At 37.2% G+C, this 26,012-nt stretch overlaps 1 protein-coding gene across 1 annotated transcript in view; it reads left to right on the forward strand.

Moving 5' to 3' along the window:
• The window catches only part of LOC129132458 (3'-5' RNA helicase YTHDC2-like), a 34,656-nt gene extending 13,205 nt beyond the window's left edge, over positions 1-21,451 (forward strand). Inside the window, exons 11-30 of the mRNA XM_054651561.2 lie at positions 197-323; positions 584-649; positions 1,575-1,753; positions 1,927-2,023; positions 2,103-2,190; positions 2,276-2,356; positions 3,317-3,399; positions 4,438-4,543; positions 4,678-4,797; positions 5,151-5,423; positions 5,861-5,987; positions 6,921-7,126; positions 7,545-7,740; positions 8,806-8,915; positions 10,239-10,528; positions 10,938-11,115; positions 12,023-12,226; positions 14,118-14,300; positions 15,474-15,577; positions 15,728-21,451. Coding sequence (XP_054507536.2) covers positions 197-323; positions 584-649; positions 1,575-1,753; positions 1,927-2,023; positions 2,103-2,190; positions 2,276-2,356; positions 3,317-3,399; positions 4,438-4,543; positions 4,678-4,797; positions 5,151-5,423; positions 5,861-5,987; positions 6,921-7,126; positions 7,545-7,740; positions 8,806-8,915; positions 10,239-10,528; positions 10,938-11,115; positions 12,023-12,226; positions 14,118-14,300; positions 15,474-15,536 — 2,777 coding nt within the window. The 3' untranslated portion in view covers positions 15,537-15,577; positions 15,728-21,451. The remainder of the gene's footprint in view (positions 1-196; positions 324-583; positions 650-1,574; positions 1,754-1,926; positions 2,024-2,102; positions 2,191-2,275; positions 2,357-3,316; positions 3,400-4,437; positions 4,544-4,677; positions 4,798-5,150; positions 5,424-5,860; positions 5,988-6,920; positions 7,127-7,544; positions 7,741-8,805; positions 8,916-10,238; positions 10,529-10,937; positions 11,116-12,022; positions 12,227-14,117; positions 14,301-15,473; positions 15,578-15,727) is intronic.
• Positions 21,452-26,012: the final 4,561 nt, after the last annotated feature.

A 26,012-nucleotide genomic window follows, 5' to 3' on the forward strand; every position in this document is an offset into this window, starting at 1 on the left:
GATGTTACAGTGTGTCTCAAGTAGTGTTAAATTCATGCAAACTGAATGGTGGGATGAAGTCAGAAAACAAATTCTCTCTGGCCTAGATTTTAAAAGTCATGTAAGCCACATTCATACCACATTTAGGTGAAAAAGAAAGAATGTTTTTATCTGGTTTGCTGGTTTATTTGTTTATTAATTTATTTGTAATTCTCAGTTGATTATAGGCACAGTGAAACCAGCGCGACTGCATTAATGATTGCTTCAGGGAGAGGCTTTTTGAGTCAAGTAGAGCAGCTGATCAGTATGGGAGCAAATATCCACTGCAGATCTTCTAATGGCTGGTAAAAACAAACAGACAAACCAAAACACAGATTCATTTGTCAATATACAAACGAGAAAGAATTTTCTTCAACATTTAAACCAATTGCTAACTTAATAGACTACTATATGCAATAGTAAATTTTGACATTCAAAGCATTTTCTAATTTCTGTTTATCACAGTTTATTCTGGAAATTATAAATTGCATTCTTAATTCAGAGTCTTAGGCTGTGTGTCTTTTGAAGTGAGAAATTTAAAAAAGATTTCTGTGTTTTTTTTCAGGATGGCTGTGGACTGGGCTAAGCACTTTGGACAGACCGAGGTTGTTGACCTGTTGGAATCCTACAGGTAAGCTATAATTACTTTGCAGAAACAGTTGAAGGGAAATGTTGAAGGGAAATTGGAATTTTGTCTTCTAATCAGAACAATTTTTAGCTTTTTATGCCTTTAAATCTGACCTAAATAGCAGGATTTATTTGAGACCAGGAATGTTTCAAAAAGATGGTCTTAAAAAAAAAAACGGTGTATTTCATTGATTATGTTTGCAAATCCTAGGATAAATATAGTTAGAGTTGTGTAGACTTCTTTCATATTGTTATTTTTTATCATTTTGATGTGGGCATTGCTATCATGATTATATGTCTAGGCAGGATATGAATATACTGACTTAGATAAATAGAGATAATGATTCTACCGTTTACCATTTTAATTTAGATGCTTATTTAGGAAACAAACCTGTTGTTTTTTATCTATACATTGTTGTCATTACATAGTAGCCATATTAAAGAAATTTAATACAAGTAACACTTACACTAGGTCATTTAAGAATTGGTTTCTGATTACCTTACAGTTATAGTTCAGTTATCATTTGGTAGAGACCAGTGTTTTTAGAGCACTTTTTAGTGTAGTTTTCATTTGCGTAGTACCTGTTCATGTGAGGAAAACATTTGGGCAAACATTTCTTTTAAATACTTTTTATTTAACAGGTAAACATGTAGTGTCTTTATACTTTGAATTCTGGCGCTTTGCTTATGGCTGTGTTTCAATAAAGAGTAAGAAAAGTAAAGGTATGCTAAAAATTGAAGTTTCATGCTTTGTTGGATTACACTTAAATCAGTGAACAGTAATAGTATTTTGAAGATGCTGTTCTGCTACTCTTTAAAATTTAAATTTGAAAGGAGTAGTCTTGGTGTTGATCTAAATTTACTTACTGGCTGAATGCAAACCTGAAACAAGCGGACTTGACTCTGGTCTGTGCATTTTTCTATTTTAGTGCTTCAGCAGGATTTGGAAATCTGGATGAAAGTTCCCTGGTCCGAACAAGTGGTAGTGACCTTAGTGCAGAGGACAGAGAGCTGTTGACAGCTTATCATCACAGTTTTGATGATGAAAAAGTGGATCTTGACCTTATTATGCACTTACTTTATAACATCTGTCATAGTTGTGAGACCGGTAAGTATGAACACACACTCCCAATAGATGACTGTACTTTCAGCCTTTGATGAATTGTGCCCTTCTTTTGGAAACACTAAATAGGTAATGCTACCAAATGCTACTCTGCACAGTACTGATGTGTATTTTAAGTGAATTTGCTGCTTAACTCTGCCAACCCCCGTCTTTTTCAGGAGCGATTTTAATATTTCTTCCTGGATATGATGAGATAGTTAGCCTGAGGGACCGTATTCTATTTGATGACAGGAGATTTGCTGACAATGCGCACAGGTAAAGTCTCTGGTTCCTATGGTCGAGGTTTTCATTGTGTCTTTAAAAATACTTAAATGTACTCTTTGTCTTGCACTAGATGCCAGGTTTTCATGCTTCATTCAAATATGCAGACTTCGGATCAGAAGAAAGTGCTTAAAAGTCCACCTCCTGGTGTGCGCAAAATAGTAAGTTTTAGAGCACTTTATCAGATACCGTATGAATCTCTTTTGTCTTTGCTTTTAACTACAGTTTTGGTTGTTTTATTTGCAGATTCTTTCTACAAATATAGCAGAAACCAGCATAACAGTCAATGATGTTGTATTTGTTATTGACTCAGGCAAGGTGAAAGAGGTATGATTGGTTAAAACTTTCTCTGACAAGTAAACTTCCTAGTGTTATTCTACAATACATAATAGGTAAATTTTAGAGGACTGTTTTCTTCTAGTAGGCTGACAGCTAGTGCATGTCAAGTAACAAAGATCACAGAGGTTTTGACATTTATTTTATGACAAATACTGTAAATAATTAGCTTTTGATAAACCTTGTAAAAACTGTTGTAGATTGATATGCTAATGTATTTTTTTTAATTTATAGTTTCTGTTAGTTGTTTTAAACAAGTCCATCTGTTTAGACCACCAACATCCTGAGACTTAAGAGAGCACTGGGAGTTCTCTTTGTCCTACTATTGTGTCAAGTCCAAATCAAAGCCATTAAGTGTTTAAGTATTGTGTTGAATGCCCATTCACAAATTATGTGTGAAGGAAAGGAGATACAGTATGATGAGGTAGTTTAAGACCTATGTCTTTGAAAATGAAGTTGGATTTCATAGAGGAAATACATGCCAAATTTCTAAAGTTGCTGTGGTAATACAGTTTTTCTGTAACTTTGCATCAAATGTAAGAAAATAAGGATGTGATTTCCAAGTGAGACAAAGAAGACTTTAATCAATACAACAACACGTTTTTTTCCTGATTTGTGATAATTCAAAATACAGTCTGTATTTTGATTTTATTGATTTTGTAATAAATTTGATATATATGATATAATTTTATTCATTCAAAATTACCTCCTGAGACTAGAAAGAAAACTTCAATTTAGGAAACTATGGCACAAAGATAATGCAAAACATACATTATCAATTCAATTGAAAGGAGGTACCTCAGAGCATACCTTTGTGCCAGAAGCTGCTGATGTTTGTTAAAATTATTTTTTCTATTTTTCAAAGAACTTCTGTTAAAAGCTTAATAATAACTTTTTATATCATGTATCATGGTTAATCATGGTTTTATGTTCCTTGCTGTGCTTTTATAGAAGTCTTTTGATGCACTGAGTTGTGTTACAATGCTGAAGATGGTGTGGATTTCAAAAGCCAGTGCTATCCAGAGAAAAGGCAGGTAATAAATGCTTCATACTGATTTTTATTTTGCAGATATCCACCATCCCATATATTAAGAGTAAATTGCAAACCTATAGCAGCCACACTGGGTAATTTTTCTAGGCTAGTCCAGTGTCATGTTGAACAATGGCTAATACTTCTTCTCTGCAGTAAACAAAGAGTCAGCATGTATTTTCTTGGACTGATTTCCCAAGATACAGAGAAGCAGCACTCAAGAATGTCCCAGAACTTATATTAGGTCTAGGTTGTTGTCCCCTGTGAACTTAATTTCTCTTTCTGCCATGTAGCACCAGCAGCCACAGTAACTTGTCAGTGGGCAAAGGAGTGCCTACTGCTCGTTTTTAATTGATATCCTAGCATCCCTTTTTTAGAAGTGACACGGAGCAGTGATTCCTTATTGACCAGCTCCAGAGTATTCATGACTTTGTATATTCACCAGGATGCTCAAGATCATATTCTTCCCAGCGCAGTGAGTTAGGGCTGAGAAGTTATGTGTGTAGACAGCAAAAAATGCCCGTTTGGAGATAAAATGTTGTCATTATCCTCCAGGTTTTTAAGCATGAATTGTGAGCATTTGCTGTCTCTGTTCCTTCATTCACATGTTTTTGGGTCTTCATTTTACCATTTACATCTAGACTTCTAACTGGGGAATTTAAAGAGGAAGAAACAAAGTTTCCAACTTAGGTTCCCTATGGCAAAAGATGACTGAGGTTTGGATTGATCTCAAGTTAGCAAAATTGCATCACTTTATTTAGATAGGTCTTGCTTTTTTTTTTTTGTCCAGATTTTTCTTATAATAAAATTATAAGTATTTTCTTATAATAAAATTATATAAATTTCCACACTGTCAAAAATAATGTACTGGAAAACTCTTTTAATTCATGTGAGGGACTTCCTCTTAACAACAAAATTACCATTCTCTTAGACCTTCCTCTGCAATTGCATTCTAAGTTTTTGTGGGTTGTTTTTTGTTTGGTTGGGTTTTTATAAAAAAGAAACTCTTAATTTTCACAGCTTCCCACATTTTATTTTCCAGGGCTGGGCGCTGTCAGCCTGGAGTCTGTTTTCGTCTCTTCAGTAGGCTCCGATTTGAGAATATGTTGGAATTTCAGACTCCAGAACTTCTAAGAATGCCACTTCAGGTGTGTGTTCACTTAGAAGTTACAACTTCTAAAAAATGTATTATCACCAGACCATACTAATAACTCCAAAAAGGTGTGTAAGTATTTTCTCTTTCCCAAACCTTAATAGTATTTTTCTTCTTTTTAATTTGCAGGAGCTTTGTTTACACACAAAACTTCTGGCTCCAATTAATTGTTCAGTTGTTGACTTTCTTTTGAAAGCTCCTGATCCTCCACCAGCTTTCATTGTGAAAAATGCTCTGCAAATGCTCAAGGTCAGCAGAGGAATACAATTTAGATGGGAGTTATGTTTAATTAGTATTTGTGGTGTGGTAACATATCTTACTGACTTTTAATTGTACTGAAAGTCTTGTTCACTTACTTAAGGATGCTTTGAATTTTTGTTTGTTTTCATTTTGTGTGTGTGTGTATGTATTTTTCCATGTTAAAGGAAGGGACTACTGTAAAATCTTAATTGAAACTAGTTTGACTTGCTTCTTTAGTGTTTGGGAGCAAATCCAGGTGATGTAATTAATATCTTTTCTGCTTTCATTGTAAATTAATTTTGCCCCCTTACCCCTTCTTCCCCTTTTCCCTACATCCCCACTTTTTTTCTTTTTTCAAACAGACTATAGATGCCATGGACCCTTGGGAAGATCTCACTGAACTTGGTTATCATCTCACTGAATTGCCAGTGGAGCCACACCTCGGTAAAATGGTGTTGTGTGCTGTTGTTTTGAAGTGCCTGGATCCTGTCCTGACCATTGCCTGTGCTCTTGCCTACCGAGACCCTTTTGTGCTGCCCACGCTGGCCTCTCAAAAGCGTGCGGCCATGCTGTGCAGGAAGTGTTTCACTGCGGGAACCTTCAGCGACCACATGGTGCTTCTCAGGGCTTTTCAGGTATCCTTTCATAACAAGGACTGTTCACACATCAGAGTAAATGACCTACCAGCCAAACTGGACATAGAGTGGTAGATTGTGGCCTTCCTGTATATTGGACTCACATTCTGAGGCACACATTTTGTGTGACCTTTTCAAACCTGATTAAATTCTGTAAGTTCCAGCAAGATGCCACTTTATATCCTGTTACATGGGTAACTTAAAATAGTGACCTTGACATAGTGATCTCAATAATAACATAATGAACTTAAAATAAATTAATTATCATTATATTTCAGTGAGGGAATGGGAAAAAAAATCTAGTAGTTAAATAAATCAGGTTCGATACATTTACTTTGGTTAATTTTATTGACATAAATGTAGCTTTTAGAACTCTGCATTTTTGAATTTTAGATATTTAAATTAGTAGGCAAATGTTAAAAAATTATTCTTTACAGGCATGGCAGAAGGCACGCAGTGATGGCTGGGAGAGAGCCTTCTGTGAAAAGAACTTCCTGTCTCAAGCCACAATGCAAATCATCGTAGGAATGAGAACACAGTTGCTTGGTCAGCTTAGAGCCTCAGGTAAATAAATATGTTAGAAAAAGTTCTAACATAATTTTAGAGTTAAGTGTTTACAAATTGTAAGGAAAGTAGTGTTTACTTGTCATTTTCCTTCCTATTGTTGAAAAAGACCAGTACATATTCATGCTGGGCATGGGGGAGATGGTAGGGTAAGAAAATGTGGCTGGGGAACAGCAGGCATAACTGAAAGCACCCTGATTGTTCAATATCTTGCTGTCTTGCAGTGTGAGACATGTTTCCTTGGGTTTTTATGTTCTAGTAAATTTTTTCCTGATGCAGTTGTTAAAATGAGTTCAGACCCTAGGTTCTGAGGCAGAGTCAGTTAATTTCAGGTCAAGCTGGATGTCCCTGGAGAGTGTCCTGAATAATGAAATCCCTTTATCCCTTACTGTCAGTGTGCCTGATCTTCACGTGCCCTGCTTGTTCCTTGCATGCTTCTCTTGATCCAATGGCAGTTTATGGTCTGGGGTCTTCCACTAACTCAGTGTGGGCAGCCCATCACCTGCTCTTATTTTACAGCTTCAGCCAGCCTTGGGCCACTTCCAAGGTCTCATCCTTTATCCAGAGATATCTTATACTTCCCCTGCTTAGCTGTTCATGCTAACAAACAGTTCACCTGCACTATATTTAAAGTTCACCTACTCTAGGTTTTAGGCAGGGTCCACTCATGCTAAGTTGTAATCAAGTTGCAATTAAATTACACAATTTCTAATATTGTGTTAAGAAGTATTGTAAAAAGTAGTTCTATTTTGCATTAGTATGAAACCCCGTATCAGGAAGGAGTTCAGTGTAAGGGTGCTGTTAATGTTGGCAGTTGTGAAAAATGCAATTTGTAGTTTATTTAATTTTTGTTTTTCAAATTCCTTTTGAGAAGCAAAAAAGATCTTAAATACAAGCAAATATAACACAGTTTTGATCTCCTTCTTTCTTCAGGTTTTGTTAGAGCCAGAGCAGGAGCTGATATTAGAGATGTTAATGCTAACTCTGAAAACTGGGCTGTAGTTAAAGCTGCCTTAGTGGCTGGGATGTATCCCAATCTCGTGCATGTAGACCGAGAGAGCCTGGTTTTAACTGCACCAAAGGAGAAGAAAGTGCGATTTCATCCAACCTCTGTTCTTAGTCAACCTCAGTATAAAAAGGTAAAGACACTTTGAACGTTTTAGGAAATATTTTTTCTGGCGGGTGGTAGAATGAAAAATTGGAGTTGATGTATTTTTCCAGTATTTCAGTTAGTCGTGCTAAGTGGAACAAGACAAAATATTAAAAGAAAAAGCTAGTTGTATAAGTATTTGGATGAGGTAACAATCTCTGCTTATTGTTATGAAGAAAAAGTTCTGCTCTGAAACTGATACTTCTTTAGATCCTCTTTTAAAGCAAAATATTTTTCTTCAAAGTGATAAGATAACTTGTAAGTCTGGTTGAATATACTTGGCTTTTCTTGTGTATGTAAATATTTATGTATTTATTTCTACATACATAATGTAGGAACTAAGTTTAAAATTTATTTTAATGACACATAGATGATAAAATAACCTAGTCTTATTTGCTCTTGCACAGATTCCCCCAGTGAATGGCCAAACTGCAGCTGTTCAGGCACTCCCTACAGACTGGCTGATATACGATGAAATGACGAGAGCTCACAGGATAGCAAACATCAGGTGCTGTTCTGTTGTAACACCCATCACTGTGGCTCTCTTCTGTGGACCAGCTAGGTTACCAAGTAATGCTTTACAGGCATGTTCATCCTGTCAAGGTATACCAGAGTCTGGATTTGGAATGTTTGTGTTGGTATTATACTAGTATGTGATTTGGAAAATTTATTTTGCAAGTCTATTTTCTACATAATTTGGCTATTTCTTGAAATACAGAGCTATATATAGTTCCTGTAGCTGTTCAGGAATAATTTAGAGGCTGTGTAACAAATGTCTTGAGTTTTGTGAATCCTTGTACGATTCTGGAGTCTCAGAAATTACAGTATAGTTTTCAAAAAAATAAAAAATGTAACCAAAATGTTTAAAGACAGTACTAATGCTGAGAAATGTAGTATGTATATTTTTTCTACAGCCTAGTTTATTTGATACTTTGAACCGGATGATTCAAACTGAATAATATAGTTAGAGTTAATGTGGCAAATAATCATATTGCTTTCAATTGACACATGCATTTTAAAGATTATTTTCTACTGATAACTTTTAATGTCAATTAGCCAAATTATTAGCTAGAAGTAGTAGACAATTTATTAAGATTTCCTTTTTTCATATTTAAATGGCGTGCTGTAAGAATAGAAGCAAAAATAATCTTATCTGTTGTCAGTTCTGTAGAAATACTAGCTTGAAGTAAGAGTCCAGGCTGACTTTCCTGATTGCTCTGAAACTGTTACCCTTAAAATAATGTTAATGATGATTGAATTGCACTTTGAAAAAGGAATCCTAAATAGCCATGTGCATTTATATTTTTTTTTCTTAATCGTTATACTAAAATAGAAAGCATAGAGCAATATGTGGTTTTACAAACAACTTCAGGCAAAACTTTGATAATGGCTTGTTATTGGTGAAATGAAAGAGTCAGATCACATCAGTATGGGTGTTTATGTAGTAGGGCTCTTAGGAGGTCTGGGAACCTGGTCTTCTAACTGATGCAAAGACCTTCCCTGGGATGTATATGCAGAAATGAAAAAGTGTGTTTACAAATGTTTACATTTTAAGTGAAAATTTAGAAGGAAAATTAGCTTATTACTGGTAATATAGTGATGTTCGAGTTTTTGTATGTGAATGTAAATAATACAGAAATGTTAATGCATTTTTTATACTTAATTCAGGAGACAGGGTATCCAGTGGTAGCAGTGACAGTGAGATGGAGGACAGAACAACTTCTAATGTATCATTACTGAAGCTAGATGAATGGCTCCACCTCAAACTGGACTCTGAGGTACGTAATCTATCACTTCCATGCTTGTTTTGTGTAGAAGAATATTTATGCCATACCATCCTAAAAAGATTCTTAAAACAGTTGGATAGCCAAAGATTTGCTGTAAGAATGGCTATTGTGATCCCTTCAAGTCTCTCAAATTTACAGGAAAACACACTATCTTTTAGTTAACTTTTATTTCATGAGTTCAGTAAGAAATATGAAAAACACACAAACACGGACTCAATCTTCTTTTGCCCAGGCTAGTCATTTGCGTGAATTCACATATTCAATATCCAAGTTGTAGGGCTTCCTATGGATTGATACAACTCATAACTCTTAAATCTTGCACCTGTGAGCAAAAAGTAAGAAAGAATTAGTTACCTAGCCAACTGCAAGTGTTCATCCTTCTTCCTCTGTCATGGTGCGGCTGTCCTACATATCACACTGGGAAGCAGGAAAGCCTCAGCAGTCAGCTGCTGTTGGATTTGCTTCAGAAGCAATTTGGGTATCTGATGTTTTATGATTTCCAGCCTGGCAGTTTGATCCATTTCCATAAGTTAGGAGATTCTAAAGAAACTGCCAGACAAAAGAAAATGGCTGCAGGGAGCAGCAAGGTGCAGGAGTAGTGGCTGTATAATGGCTCTTCTGCTGTTTGTGGTCACCTGTATTGCCTGTGTGGTTCTCCCATCACACAAGACCTTAGCTTGAGCTGGGTTAGACAAAATTTGAGCAGGAGCTGAGAGAACAGTAAAAATGGCATATTGTGTATGTCCTCTTCTGAGAGGATGACTTAAGTTGCTTGACTAAAATGGAGCACCTGAAACTGGAGCTGCTGAAAGAAAATTGCTGTCAGGTTTTATAAAAAGAAGAAAAGAGCCCTAGCCTTTGAGGATACAAGTCTTCTGGTTATTGCAAAGCTCTGATTGTGTTAGAAGGAAGAGTAACCAGAGGTCTTTTCCATCAAGTATGTCTGAAGAGCCCATAAATACAAACTGAACTGGCAGAAGGGCATTAGACATGAAAAGACTGCTTTTAAAGAAACAATAAATTTTTAAAGTGAAAAATGAAAAATCCTGTGTGTTTACAATAGAATTTAAAGTTTTGTGCAGTGCAGCATGAAATGGTTTAGAAATTATCTTGGACCTGAGGAGAGAAAAGATAACAGCATAATTTAAATGTGAGGTTTTCTCCCCCCCCCCCCGCCACCCCGAGCCCTTAGACTTGCCTTTCAGTTTGCCAGAATGCCACCTGCTGCCTGATAGGAAAGACGCAGGGGCGTAGGATACCCTTTGCCTAACTGATACATTTATTAGTCTTTAACAGAACTGAAATTCATTACAGGCTGCTGGCTTGGTGTTGCAACTCAGACAGAAGTGGCATAGCTTATTTCTGCGTCGCATGCGAGCTCCCTCTAAATCATGGTCTCAAGCTGATGAAGCAATTGTAAGAGCAGTTGTAGCTGTTTTAACTGCTGAAGAACAGTCTGCAGGTTTGCAGCAGCCTTCAGGAATTGGTCAGAGACCAAGACCTGTGGCTTCTGAAGATCGTCTTGTACCATCTACATGGAGGTCAACTAACACCAGGAGAAGTACAGCAGAAACTGAATTCTCTGACTCCTCTCATGCTGAAAAGTAAGATGTTGAGATCTTCCAGAGACTGTAGCTTGTAAATTTATTTATCTGTAAAAACATCACTTGAATTTCTGCTACTTTTAAGAAGAAAGAAACTACATAAATACAGCTGAAAGCTTTGATACTGCCCTGTGCTGTGTTGTTAGTTGTGATTTCATTGAGAATTATTTAATATCTATGCTGGCTGTTTGGGAGAGCAGTCAGAAATAGTGTCCATGAGTTGTACTCCTTGGGAAGTAGCAGAAGAGGTTTAACCATTACAGAGTGAATGCATCCTTTTTTATTTAGTGTTTTATATGTTTTGGAATGACTAATATATATGGTCATCTAGTAGGCTGATATGTAGATATAAATTATTCTGTGACCTCTTCCAAAAAGGATCTGTTGTGTATCTACCTTTACATTTTAGAGTTCTGATGGGGTCTACACGTCCCATACTTCATCAGCCAAAGAAGTACAAACGAAAAAATACTTTACACTCCAAACAAACTTCAGATGACCGGTCAGATCGATCATCAGTGAAATCTGCAGACAGCAGTAGCTTCCCTAGCCCCTGTGCTAGTCCATCTTCTCCAATGTCTGGAAAGGTACAGTTCTTACAAACATATTACCATGCTCTTCAAAATTAATAGAATCTCTTGGTGATATCTTTCAGAAACTACCAGGTATTGTATTGATAAATTAAGAACCTAACTTAGATTTTCATCGTTAACAACCACATAATATTTCTTTTGGAATCAAAAATCAAGAATAAATATCTTTTTATAAAAGCTATTCAAAGTAGAAAAAAAAATCCAATTTTGAGGTAGTTTTTTTTTGGAACTTGGTATAATAAACAGTGACAGTGTGTACAGTACATGCATTTCTGAATTCTGTGGATTCTGTCTTCCTCTGTTTCTGTTATAGCATACATTGGTACTGATTCTCTTTAAGTTTTGTGTTATCTGCAACATTATGACTGCTTGGCAGTTTTTTTGATGATTATTTATTAAAGCATACATTTTTAGTGAGGTTATTTTCATAAATCTCCCTGTATTTTTTAAATTCAGCCAATGTTACAGGGAGAAAATTTGTTTCCTGGAAATGGAAATGCAAGTGTGCTGCAGGCTGCAGTCTAGAGTGATTAATTTTGTGTCATCTGAAGTTGTCTCAGACTTCAAAAAATTGTAATTAATCACTAGACTCTGTAGGCTTGTTCTGCCATAATTGTTTGCTGCCCCTCATGAATTAATTATAATTTTGAAAAATGCTTAAAAATGTAAAATAGATGTAAATATACTTTCAAGTCAATTCTGACAGGAATAGCTGATAGATAGTGTATTTCTTGTATAACCTTGGAGAAGAGAAGAAAAACTCCTTGAAAGGTCTGTCTGCATGCATGTAGAACTTCAGAGCTAAAGCTTGGTTTATTTTATTGTATTTTTTGTTATTGTATTATTATTTTTATTGTATTATTATTTTATTGTATTTATTAATTTAATTTAATTCTTTCAGGCTTCCAAATCACCTTCACCAAGACAAAATATGCCAGTTCGGTACTTTATAATGAAAAGTAGCAACTTGCAGAACATTGAGATTTCTCAGCAGAAGGGTATATGGTCCACTATGCCAAGTAATGAACGAAAACTGAATGGAGCCTTTTGGGAAAGCAGCATGGTTTACTTAGTATTTTCTGTTCAAGGGTCTGGACACTTCCAGGTGAGTCCTTAGCTAATACCAACTATTGGTAGTGGTTGATGATTTAGGAAAGTGCAGCAAATGGCTGTGTACAGTGTGGAGGGCTTTGCTTATGACTTCTCACTTCATAATAAGTACTGTGCCAATGTGTCTTGATTGCTGAGGAAGAGTAGTTCATTCTTCTCCAAAGTAGTCTCTTTTAATGAACTCGATTTTTCCCTCAAAGGATAAAACTAGATTGTCTCCAAACATAATGAGTCAGAATAATGTTTCTACCCTACATAAATGCTTTAAAACAGCAGCAGTGGAACAAACAAAGAAACCCATACAAAGCAGGGAATTGCTGACTTTTTCTCTGCATGCCAAAATAAATATTGTAAGTGAACAAGAAGATACAATCAAGTCACAGCTTTCTAAAGCCAGGAAACTCATATGTCTTTAATACAAGTTTTAATAAAAACTGTTTTGCTGGAACTGTAGTTTCTCAAAGTTAGGAAGCTGGAAAGACATGGCCATGTTTCTTTCAGAGCTGTCTTGAGTTCACATTTAGTGAGGTATTTGTCAGCAGTTTGTTGATGTATTTGTGGCCAGCTTAACGGTAAAGACTTGGCCTGCTAGTACAAAGTTGCAGTTAAACTGTTTTGTAGAGCCTGCTAAACTCAATTGCTCCAAGTAAAGAAAGTTCAATTTACCTCTTTATATATTATAAACTATTAATAGAAGTCAGCTAAACTTAAAATTTAATTAACCAGTCCAAACATAGAGATCTTGATGATATCACTGAAGGATTGTGGTGAAATGTACGTATGTGTACCGTGATTTGGCAAATGCAAATGCCATATTGGAAAGTAATTTTCAGCATGCCATTTGAATCTGAAAATGGACTGTTGTATTGGTGGTCTTAGACAAGAAAGCTGGGAGGAGAGGACACATGGAACTCGGGATGTAGATGGATTATGTTGCCTTGCCCTTCCGGTTTTGACAATGCACTTATCTTCATGGGAACATGAGATTAACATTTCTAATAATATTTTCTTGCCTCAGGTGTCTCTACTTTCCACCTGTATTTTTCCTCTGTTCCTTTTATTAATTTTAATTTATTTTAATTTAAGGCTTGAGCTGTCTAGGACTACATGACTTACAGCAGCAGTGTGTGCTGGTAACCTTAGGCAGTGCACTGCATCTCTTGGACTCCTAAGTCATAACTGGAGTAAATTTGCCTGAACAGTTGATACATTGTGCATGGTCTGGGTTTATTTTTGTTTTGTTTGTGGTCTGTGTTTAAAGGGTATCCCTAAATAAATTAAATGCAATCTTGGATTTGTGGTTTCTTTCATTTCATTTCTGAATACTTGTCTTGTTGGAATTTCTTTCAGCTTCATTAAAGAAGAAACTTTTGGCAGCTTTAACTTATTTCTTTGGAGAGCAGCTCCTCATTTTTAATTGTATATGAATGTTTGTTAACAAAGAGGGCATAAGGGAAAGAAGGATGGAAGGACAGATGGAAGGAAGGAAGGAAGAGATGTTTGAAAGAATTTTGTACAAGTAGCGAGGAATAGCTAATGGGCATAGAACATTCATCTTGATACCTTGCACTTTTTACAGCAGCTTTTCAACCTCTGTTATGAAGCTTTAAAAAGCTGCTTGAATGTTAATTGTGAAAGATTAATTGAAAGATATCCTTTATGCTCATATTCTAGAATGTATATTTGATGTGGAAAAAACAAATTATACTTCCAACTTTCTAGGTGTAAACATTTTGGGAGATCCAGCTTCATGTGTGTGAATGTTTGAATCAATCACTGAAACTAATTTGAAAGTTTCATATGAAGTCCACTCATTTATTTAATTCCAGCATAAATAGATGTGCTCTCATTATGTCTGTTCTTTCATATTTAATTTTTTTTTCCAGGGTTTTGCTAGAATGTGTTCATCAATAGGGCGTGAGAAAAGTCAGGACTGGGGATCTGCTGGATTTGGAGGTGTATTTAAGGTGGAGTGGATCCGAAAAGAAAGCATTCCTTTCCAGTTTGCACATCATTTGCTCAACCCTTGGAATGACAATAAGAAAGTACAGATAAGCAGAGATGGCCAGGTAGTTACTCTTTTCTAAAGTCTCCTTTACTTGGTGGAACTGTGTTTTCTTCATTAGCTTGTTCAGCCTTTAACTCAACTGTGTTCATGTATGTATTAATCTGAATCACAGTTCCTTGGAGCGCATTGTAGCTTCAGCTAATGCATAATTACTGTTGCAGTAGTGAATTTGTTAAAATCAAACCAGTTATTTAAAAAAAATATTTAAAGCTGGATTTCTTCAAAATAAATGAAGTGTTGGTGGTGGTTTTCTTTTAATTTCTGGAGGTTTGTTTCCTGTTTGATTCAGATGTGTCCTCTGAGATAAAATAGTCTGTCATACCCAAATAACCGTTCATAATTATAGGTTTGCATTTTCTGTAAAGCCTCAAGAGAATCTTGATATTTGAGGCAGAATAAAGCTTAGTACTATTCTCCAATCTATTAAAGCTAAATGCAAGTACAAAAAGCCAGAAAAGAATTTGCACAAGAATTCTCTGCAGCAGTTTTTGCATTCTCCTCAGTCCTCTCCCAAAACATCTCCTTGATACAAGATTCTGGAGCTAAACTTTTTGTATTGTCTTCTCACTGCTTCCCCAAAAACTCTTCAGTTGAAAAATAAGGGAAGGAGAGTATTGTAAGAATAAGGAAAGGAACGTAGCACATGTTGAAGTTGACAGTGCTTCTCCTCTAAGTGGTTCTTAAGACCTAAAGAATCTGAACAATATCAAAAATAAGTGATTTATATTATTGTCTGTGATTCCACCAAGAACCACTGCATTATCTGTGACCTGCCTTTCCACATTCTCCACTGCATTTAATGGAATTAAACCTAAAAGATGTGGAGAATAATGATCTTTAGTTAATAAGGAAGTGGCCTGTGGAACGCACAAATTGTATGGCACATCTGTTCTAGTGATGGTATCTTCATTAAGAATTCTTTTTTGAGAACAGACATCTTGCCTGAAACAAAAAACCCCAAACAACTGGTAGATGAGGATTGCTTATGAATGTTTCTAATCTGCTGTTGACCCCTTGTTGTAGGGATAGTTCTAATATAAGTCACAATAGCAAAAGTAACAATTCTTTCAGAAAGACCACCAGCAACCTCTTCTAAGGATTTTGTAAAAAATAGTTTTTATATGCACAATCGCAGCAGTGCTAATAAATTTTTTAATTTCCTGATTGCTTCTAGGAGCTCGAACCACAAGTTGGAGAGCAGTTGCTGCAGCTTTGGGACCATATTCCTTTGGAATGAAAAAACTCAACTCATTAAGCATGTCAGATAATGAAGTCGAGGTAGTCATTATTTCCTGTATTGCACTCTGGTTTTATGATAGAGGAGAAGGTCTCAACATGCACTATATCATTTCAGTACTGTCATTTGTAGCTTGTGGAAGAACAGGTACACAGAGAACTAAATGTTTTCTTCCTTTTGATTTTTTCTAGCTGACATTGAAACATCAGCTCTAACCACTAGAACCAGCAGCATGCCTACAATACCAAGATAAGGAAGAAGGTGGCACAACAAACGAATTCCTGAAGCTCTTAGTCATGCTAGCTCTTAGCTAGCAGTGAAAAAAAGAGGGAATTATGTTTGTTTCAGTGTTTCCTTGTTTTAAAAAATGTCAATAAGGTTATCCACGAGTCTTTTTTTGACTGATTTTTTTTTCTACAGTAGTGGGCAGATACTTGATAATGTGGTAAAGTTCAAAACTAAGTTTAAAGCAGCGCACCACATGTAAGTTGTTTGTGGGTTTAAAATAGCACAGCAGACAGTTTACATTTAAAGCATTCTCAATCCAATAAATGTATGAAAGAAGCCAGTTTAATGTTAATTAATCATTCTTGCAGTTTGATTAAAATAAATAAATTGAGAATAGAAGTCTCCAAATATGTTGGGAGATTCTGTAATTGATGAACTTCTGTATCCATAGTTTGATGAACTTCTGTATCCATAGTACAAGAGAGAAGGATATAGTAAATTACAAACAACTAGACAGCTGGAGGATGCTAGTTTTTGAATTCTAGTTTAAATACAGAAGGGAAAGAAGTGTGAGACTTTTTTGAGTGTGGATTGATCCAGTGGTATTTCCAGTTTCAATTTTTTTTTCCCGGAAAAATACTCACACTTTGACAAGCTGAAACAATCTTTCAGAGGCCTGTGGCCAAATGGTATTCTAACAGTTCACTAACTTGAACATTGTTATAAGATTTCTACTTCCTTTATAAAAAATAAAAAATAATTGCCAGTACATTGGCACCAGTTGCTTTATCTTTCAATGAAGTCTTCAATTTTTCTTTCTATACCTTGTCTTTCAAGTTCATTTCTTTCTTCTCTACTACTGCTGTTTTCATTTATTGGGCTTTTCCTAAGTCATTAACATACTGTAATGTAAGGCTGTTGCAAATTTAGTCTGCTCACTGTCAGCAATGTTGCTCATTCTTGAGTTAAACTGAGAGCTTTTTCTGCTTCTGAGCTTCTACTTAGTTTCTGATGTCTTCTTAGGATGTTCTCATAGTTCAGACTATCCCATGTATTCATTAACTCTGGCACAGCATCATTAGAAATTTAAGTTAGACCTGAAACAGGCTACTGCAGGGCCTTGTGCAGTCAATAAAAAAGCTGCCAAGGATGTGAATGGCTGTGGAAGATAAGGAAATGAAAAAGGTATCCAGAGATTTAAAAGAAAAGGGATCTTTAGGCATTAAAAAAACAAACAAACATCTTAAAAAATATATGTATAATATGTTTTCATCTTGAATCCAGAACTGAAGACTCATTTGCACCAAGTAGTGTTCTTTAAAATCCATCTCCTCTCTCTTTTTTTTTTTTTCCCTAGGGAGACATTTATTACTTGTTTAGCACCCTCTTTAATTTATATAAAAATAATAAATATAACCTACAGGAACCCTGCTCTTAGAAAACAGTCAGATTTTTGCATGTTGCTACTTATCTCTGCCAGTCAAGATGCAATAATTTCATAAACAGGCCTAGGACATGCTTCTCATGTCCTCTCTGACTGCTACCTTTTCTCTCCACATGATCAAAGTAGTCATTGCTGTTCATTAACATGGCATTTGGAGGAATCCTTATTAAAAGGACCCTAAGAGGTAAACTTATTTCTTTGTAAGAGTAGAAGCTGGAATGTGTTGTTTTTTCCCTAGATCTGAAACTGATGGAAGGGAGGCAGAAAATCTGTACTAAAATGTTCAGCTTCTCAGTGTTCTCATTGAACAAGGTACTTGGCATAAACTGGATTTTTTAGACTTGGTGCCTTTCTCTGTCCTTCAGTTTTTGGGGTTTTTTTTTGATTGTCTTCATGCTGTCAAATAACCTGTATGAAAAATTTTATAATGAAACTGTAGATAAAAGATTTTGTATTGATCTTGCTTGAAGTGGCTCTGCAGTTGTTCTGCAGTCTCTTGGAGCATTCCCAGTTACCTGTGGGCCAGTTGGGATGTATCTATTTACTGTTTAAGGGAACCATTGAAGTTTGGGTTTGGTTCACATCTACTGGTGGAGGGAGGGAAGGTGCTGAGTAACAGAGGTAAGACAAAATACTATCTCTGGATTTGGACTATCTTAAGGACCTCCTTCTTTAATTTCAAGTGAGGATAAGTACGGCATGGAACTGAGATCCAGTTCCAAACTGGAGAGAAGCTGGGTTACACAATGGTTCCTGCTTCTTGTGTTCATTAAGATACGTGTCTCTGTCTTGCCTGTAGTCTGTGAATCCTGCTGCAGCTGGGCTTTTATACTTTGTTTGGCTGGATTACAGGTAATTAGTACCAAATACAGAAGGGATAGTTCTGGCTGATGCACTGCTTCTGGAGGTCTTAAATTAGAGAAAAAAATCAGCTGTCTACCATTTGGTGGTGATCCAGGGTAAATGAAGTGTAATGTGAGAAGTGGCCTACTGTGTTAAAAACAAACAGACCTTAAAGAGGTCTGGTGAAAGCTTAATACCTGATAATAGTTCCTCAGGATTGTATCAGGTGTAGGAAAGGGTGCCAGATCCAACTGGGTGGTAATATCTGGGAGGTAGTCCAAATATTTAGATCCTGGCAGTTTCTTGTGAAGGATATTTTCTGTGATATAGCTCCAGTATTTGATGCAGGTCTCCTGGGATGTACAACGGCTACCTGGCTGCTGGTCTTCAGCATGTGAGAAGGTTCTGTCCGGGAGATGATTCTCTGATCCTTCTCATGCTTCTCAGGGCCTGGCAGAGGTGTCCTGCTGATGTTCTCCTCCATGTTGGGCAAAGGCATTTCTGGGTCCTGCTTCCCCAGGGGAGCTTCCACAGGCATGCTGTGTGCCTGGTCCTGTGTGGCAGCTGACTGCTGGCTGGGCCTCTGGATCCCACTAGAGACCACACGGGCGACTTGTACAGGAACACGGCTCCTGTGCACTGTGTATGTGCCATGGGATGAGGTACAGCGCAGTGCAGCCCCCAAGCCCTAAGAGCTTGTGGCTGTGCCCTGCTCGCTGTGGTTGCCCCACCAGCTGGGGATCGTGTTCTCCTCCATTGGCATCTCTGTGGTCCTCTCCTGCAGGACTGGTCCAGGAGATTCCCAGAAATGGGAGGAAGAAAACTTCTTCAGACAGAACTTATGTTAGTGTGTCCATGGTGAAACCACCCCCTTGTAAATCCCCCCTTAAGGGGAAGGAAGCATCCAATACTCATAAATGCTCGTGATCAAAAGGAACAGCAAAAGTGACAGGGTCTGCAAAATCTCACCAAGTTTTATTAGTAACTTACACACTTGGCATGGAAATTGCTATGTTTATGTTAGTCCATACCCTGTCCTATACACAAGGCAGAGGATTTGGGAGAAAGGGCAGGGTGAAAGGGAAAACAGAGAATAAACCATGAATTAAACAGAGGGAGGGCAAGAAAAAAAATGTGCATGAGAGACCACTAGTCCCGGTTCTAGATTACACACTTGGCATGGAAATTGCTATGTCAGTCCTAGCCTACCCTATTTACACATGGCACAGGGTTTGGGAGAAAGGGGCATGGTGAAAGAGAAGGGAGAAAAGGAGAGGTGGATTAAAGAGGAGGGAGAGAGAAAGAAAAAGGGAGAGAAAAAGAGACCAGCAATCCTAGTTCCATTATCAACCCAGATGATGGGATGTCATTCCTGGTTTTGTGATTGATGCAGATGATAAAATAGATGTCCATGGTCCTGTAAGCACTGCCCAGGATTTAGGGGCTTCCTTTCTATGGGTAGGTTTCCCTGCTCAGAAACCAGGTTTCTTGCTTAGTATGCCAATTAATTGTCATGCACAGTCCATTTTTTCAGACCTTTCTGGAAATAGGTCAGAGGCTTTGTGGTGGTTCTTGCATGATCTTGACTCTGCTCTGCAGCCTAGGCTCACTTCTTAGCTTTATTCTTACTGTTTTCCTGTACTGTGTTGTGTTTACCTCCAGGCACTAGAACACGGATGTTTGTCCCAGAGAAGTGGTGTCCTACCTCTGCATGGCCCCCTTCTCCAGTCACAAGTTGTTCTTTCTGATGTGCAGTTATTACCAATAGTGCTGGGTTCCTCCCAACAGCTCTCGCATGTTTTTACCAGGAGTCCTTGGCTGACTCCACAGCCATGCAGTTATCGGTGTTTGAGACACACACACAGTGTGGGCCTCTTGTCTGCTGGCATTCTCCACCTGTGTTGCTCCCGTGGGATGCTGAGCAGGCTCAGGGCCAGCCAGTAATGCTCAGGGCATCCCCCCATGCAGGCAGAGTGGCACTCAGAGCCTGGAATGCCCACCTGAAGTTGGAGGGATGCTGGCTGTGGACAGCCTGAGCCCTGCTGAGGCCATGGGCTCCCCTCTGGCAGCCTGGCACTGGCCCCGTGCCAAAGGCCTGTGCTCACAAGGGGTGAGCCCCTTGTATGCAGGAGTAGTGAAGCTTTGGCCTCTGTCCCTTTGTGCCTGGGCTTGGTGTGGCTTGCCTTCCCTTTTGGGCAGTTCTTTGTCACCTCCTGCTTAGGATAGATCATGGACTCTGTAATCTTCCCTTTGCTACGGCTCTTGCTTGAGATTCCCACTTTTAGCCGTTGAAAATATAACCGACAAAACTGCAGAATGGGGCCTGGAATTGAACTTTATTGGCAGGAAAGGCATAAATATGATCCTTCCAGTGCGCATCTAAGCAGAAGAATTTGGGAGAATAAGCTTTAGCAAGCATTTAAAGCATTTATGAGTATTCTGAAGGAACTTCCTGAAAATAAACCATTTTGTTGAGGTGATTCTTCCCTGGTGAAACTGACTGCAATGTAGTTTCATTGTATTAAATACTTTCTTGCTTTTTGCACAGATTTGTGTGGCTCCTTTGTGTTAATTATAGCTATGTTCATTGTTTGAACAAGCTGAAAACTCCAGGTATGTCCACTTTTGAGAAACGTTCTAGGGAACAGTTCAATGTTGCTGGCTTTTAAATGTGTGTTCTTTTGTTATCTTTTACTTTATTTAGCTCAACATAGCAATGACATTTAATTTTATAAGTCTGAACACATTTGCAAAAATTTGGTATGTTTCCTTTTTTTTCTAATATTTAGAAAATATATACTGAGTTAGTCTTTATTTTGTATTTCTGCCTTTTAAAATTGCTTCAAAGGTGAACAGAGTGTAACTGGAGTGGTGGTATGGTCTCACAGAAAGAAACACTTCAACAGTGATTGCAATACTAAGTGATTTGCTTGGGAGAAGCTTATCTACAAATGAGACCTCCATCTTGATTCTTGGGTATCTCAGAGCCAAAAAAAAAAATTCCAAAGAAACTTACCAATTGGACTATATGAGATGCTGGTAAATATGGGTTTTAATTCTATGATGTGTACTAGCCTTGTTTTAGGGTATAACATGTAGTCAAGATGCTATTTCCACTTAATAGCTGTCACTACTGGGAGGGTTTTCCTAAAAATGTCTGAATTTCCTCTTTCTTAGTATTTTACATGTAAATTTAATTGTAATTTTATCTGATATTAATGAAATAAATTGATCTGAGATAGTGTCAGCAAAAAGGATCCATTTAATAATATTGTTACTTAACTGTTATTCAATTAATCAGTCTCTAAAAATCTTCTTATATTACTTTAGAGTGTCCTATTCAATCTTCCTTAGGAACTGTTTCCAACGTAAATAATAAAAGGATTTTTCTTCACTTAAACTTTCTTTTTCTCCTCCCATCAGCCTTCTGTTTTTGGGTTCTAATCAGCTTTCTGGAAGCTCCTGTAAGCACACATGATCACTAGGTGGTGATGTTCTGCCAAAGAAAAGCTTAAAATGTGGGAGCTACAGATTCATGAATAAAGAATGAAAAAGGCCAGAGAATGTAGAGTTTACAATTATTTAGTTATTGCAGTTTTTTTTCTTTATAGTTTTGCAAAATGTGTACGTTCAGGGAGAAAAAATCCTCTTTTCTGGTTGACTAATTTCAAATTTATGAATTGTTTGTTATGAACGTTAACTTGAGTAATGGCTTTGTACATGAATAATTACATCTTCCTTCACCAGGCAGTTGACAGTACTGCTGTAAAGATCTTGGGAAGGGTGGTGGCATCTGATACTGCATTTTCAAATCTGAAGTTTAAAAATATGCCTGGAGTTGATACAGAAGGGAGTAAATAAGGTGCTGAGATTGACATGTAGATATGAGACGTTTCTGCTTTCATAAATGTATTTGCTTTGTTATATGTTTTCCTAATCTATAAGGAGGTGCAGAAGTGTTCCTTAAAACGAGGATGGTCCTCCCTTAAATAAGAGGATAATTGTTCCTTACGTCACAGGCAATAGTATAAAGGGTACTTGAACTTTCAGAAGAATCATCTTTTCATAATTTTGAAACAGATGTTAAAACTTCTTTGATTTTTTTCCCAAATACCAATTTCTTGTTATCTCCTAAAATTTTGACCAGATGGGTAGAATTTGCCTTTCCAATGTATAACAGAAGTCTTAGTCTTTACTTCTGTATTAAAAAGAAGCAGAAAAGACATATTTAGTTCTTTTCTCTCTGGCAGTTGCTGCTTGCAGCTTATGTTATGAAACTTGCAACGATACAGAGCACCTGTATGCTAAAATAAGTGAATTCAGTCATATCTGCCTTTTAATATGTGCTTCTCTGCTGAATGACTCTCCTTTTCCAGCAAATACAAATACTTTCTTTAGTGTGACTACCATTCCTACTTCTGCAAAGTTGTTTGTCTTTGCAGTCTCCTTAATGTAGATTAAGAGGGAGCAGAAATACACTGGAAGCTATGAAATAATATAAGAATCTTTTGGATTACCAAGAATTTTAATCTATGAACACAGTATTTTGGACTGGATAGGCACAAGGGGAAAGAAATAGTCTCCTAAGTCTGCAGCAACCTGTTTTAGGAGTTATTACATACCTTTGAGAATTGTGCATGTGTGAAATGGTAAACCAAAATTTTCCACGCAGATCCTATTCCTGCCAATTACATTCCAAAACAAATTTCTGAAGTCTGATTAAATAAAAATAAGAATTTAATTTTCCTCCCTTGCCTCTTCCCCCAAGCATTTTTAGGGACAGTGAAAAACAAATGCCCAAATAACTTATGGCTACCCACCAACTCATAAACAACACAGTCAGTTATGAAATGACCTCTCCAACAGAAGAGGGAGGGGGAAAGGCATTGGGACAGGTAGGTGCAAAAAGCTCTTCCAAGTCCAGTGATGTCTCTGAGGCTTGTGGGGTAAAAAATAAAATAATGGGCATTTTTATACCAGCAGAGTAAATGTCTGGTGCAAATGCAACTCATTCTCACAAACAAGTCAATACAGTTTATTTCGTTTGTGGCAGTAGTAACAAGCTGTGTCAGCATAAGAAATCTTGCTGTGTAAGCTGTATCTGTCCTGTGGGGGTTCATTAACTTTGCTGTAGACCAAGCCTTTTAGAGGAGCTTACTCACTGGCAACAAACAAAAAATGAAAGAGACATTAGTGACTTCAAATTTTCATCTGATTAATAAGTTCTATATTCATCCCTTAGAAATGTCGTGACTGTTCCAGCATTGCTGTAGATACTGATGAAACCCCCTGATATGGAGGTGGCTTTTAGGCAAAAATCAAACCACACTATGATAGCTTGCTTTTTTCACAGCAGAAAACATGCACCCTGTAAGAAGTTCCACAGCTCTTACTGCCCCACCTGAAAGCGGTTGTCTGTTTTATGCCATGTCTAATCATGCTGCAAAAGGAAAATCTTTCCAGGGCAGAAAATACCAAGATTCTATTATTGATCATATCTTGAAGACACAAGTGCTGTTAGAGACAAAACCATCCCAACTCTATAATATTGAAATCTCAAGAAACTGCTGGACAACCAACAGGATGCTGTGCAATTAAATTAGGAGACTACTATAAAGATGCCTCTGTTTATTACACATATTTTTAATTTCATGATCTCATTTTAGAGTCAAGTAAAAAGTTGTATCCAACAGGATAGGGGAAAGCTTGTCCATGAGCTTACCTGGATTTATAAGGTCCAGAGGATGAGTCCTTAGCATTGCTGGTGAGTGGAGCATTTAGCAGGAGTCTGTGGTTATCCAGCACATTTTTTCTTTTAACCAGAAATAGTTAATAAGAAAGTGAAATAGCACATTCTAGCACATTCCTCTTGCAATAAAACATTTTTCAATCCACAGGCTGCTGGCATTTAGTCCTTTGAAAAGCTAATAACCTTTGAAATGTTGTCATTCATAAGGAAATTCTGTTATATTTTCTGAAAAAAAACAGGTATTCAGCTATGCTTTCTATATTAAATATTAGGATTTCGTTGAGAAAACAGGATTCATATTTATATTTGAAAACTGTGATTCCTCTGTAAAGGTCTCAATTCAGTAATAACCTTTGAGTTTTATAGATTTTTAATGCTGCCACTTAGGAACTTTGCAAACTCCACATGTGGAAAAAAATGCACATAATCTGTTATCATGGTAATCTTTTAGGTTAGTTTTGTTTACCCTTGACAAAAAGCCAAATTTTAATATATTTAATTATGCTGCACTTCATTTATTGTGAACATTAGGAAAAAAGCCACAATTTAAACTTTGAGGCTCCTGCTTGTACTCTCAGTAAAATAGCTGTGCTATATTCTCTTATAAACAATCATGATATATCTCAGTAACAGCAATATTCTTTGGGTTATATTGCAAAGTAATAAAATGCTGAAGCCTGTTAACTCTGTTGGTGATGAATTCAGAATGGCATCCATTCTTTCAACATTTAACTGATCCTACTTTTGAGTGAAAGGAGATTTTGGGCATTCATTTAACTTCTGGAACTGGAAACAGCTATCAACAGCACTCTAATGCCAGAGTTGTGCACAGGTAACTGCTTTTGCTTCAGTATTTTTGGGCAATACTGAGTAAAATTACTGCCAAAAATCAGTCATAAAGTGCTTTTTCTCCTGCTGGGTGAGTAGTGGAATTAGCATAACAGTTATTTTACTTAGTTTTTCTAGTTTGGAACATTTTCATTCATGAAGACCCCTAGAGATGTCTGTGCCGTTAAGCCATTCCAGTAATGCCAGTCCCAACACCAACAAAGCCTTTGTGAGGAGCCTGTGTGTGCAGGGGCATTCTGGAATACCTGGTTGCATAAAGCAGAACTGGCTGGAGCAGCAGGAGAGTGAAATCAGCATCAAGTTCTTCAATTGTCAAAACCCACAAGTACAATGAGGGGGTAGCATAGACTCTTTGCTGACTGAGAAACCTTGTACTACAGTTTACAGAGGCCAGATTTTGCATTTGAGAGGAGCACTCCCTTTGGGTTCAGGATGGATACACCTCTTAATTTCACGTCTTTTTGTGTGATTGTGATCAGGTGGTGGTACCTCTGTCCTTTGATACTTCAGAACTTGGAACTGGTGATAAAAAGGTAAAGAGTTCTGCACATCAAAAACTTACAGTGTTTTGCCTAGCTAATCAAGGTAATTAATAGAGGGGTTTTAAGGATTATGGCCATCTGGACATATAGCAAAAATACATGAAGATTTAAGGTCAGTCAGCTGTAATGAGAGAGTGTTTTTTAGGTATTATTTTTAATAAGCTGTGCTGGCTTGAAGGTAAGCCAGCAGGAGAAGTTAACCCCACACAAATAGCTTGCAAGAGACTTTAGGTCAAAGTTAAAATTTAATAGAAAGGTTACAATACATACAATGAATACAGAAAACAGGCTTAAAACCACAGGATACAACATGGCCCCTGTTAATCGGGGTGGTGGTCTCAGTCCAATTAAGCAGTGGTTGTGGTGCTGTTGAGAGATGATTGCAGTCTTGTCAAAAGACGTGGTCCTGTGGAAAGTCTGGTCCCCCTCCAGATGTCCAGTGGTGGTGGTGGTGTCCTGAGCCACAGATTATATACAGGCAGGGAATGTTTGGTACCTCCCCCAGGGTGGGCATTTTCACAATGGAATTATGTATTCCTATGAGCCATAGAATATTATGGGGGGTCCTCGATGGCTCATTGGCAGAGATGATCCCCCTTAAGGATCATCATGTGAAGACAAAGAAAACCTTACACCCAGCTCATTTGTGGGATGTGCATGGGACAGCTTCTGCAAATGGCCCACTATTAACAGTTCATCAGGAATAATGCAGATGGGTGTAGAATGCATACTTTGGCTACACCCATATTGGTACTCTTTCTCCTGTAACCACAACATATGATGATAAAACATTTTACACAGAGGAAGTGGTGTGGTTAGAT

Source organism: Agelaius phoeniceus, chromosome Z (assembly GCF_051311805.1).
Source record: "Agelaius phoeniceus isolate bAgePho1 chromosome Z, bAgePho1.hap1, whole genome shotgun sequence".
Taxonomy (NCBI): Eukaryota; Metazoa; Chordata; class Aves; order Passeriformes; family Icteridae; genus Agelaius; species Agelaius phoeniceus.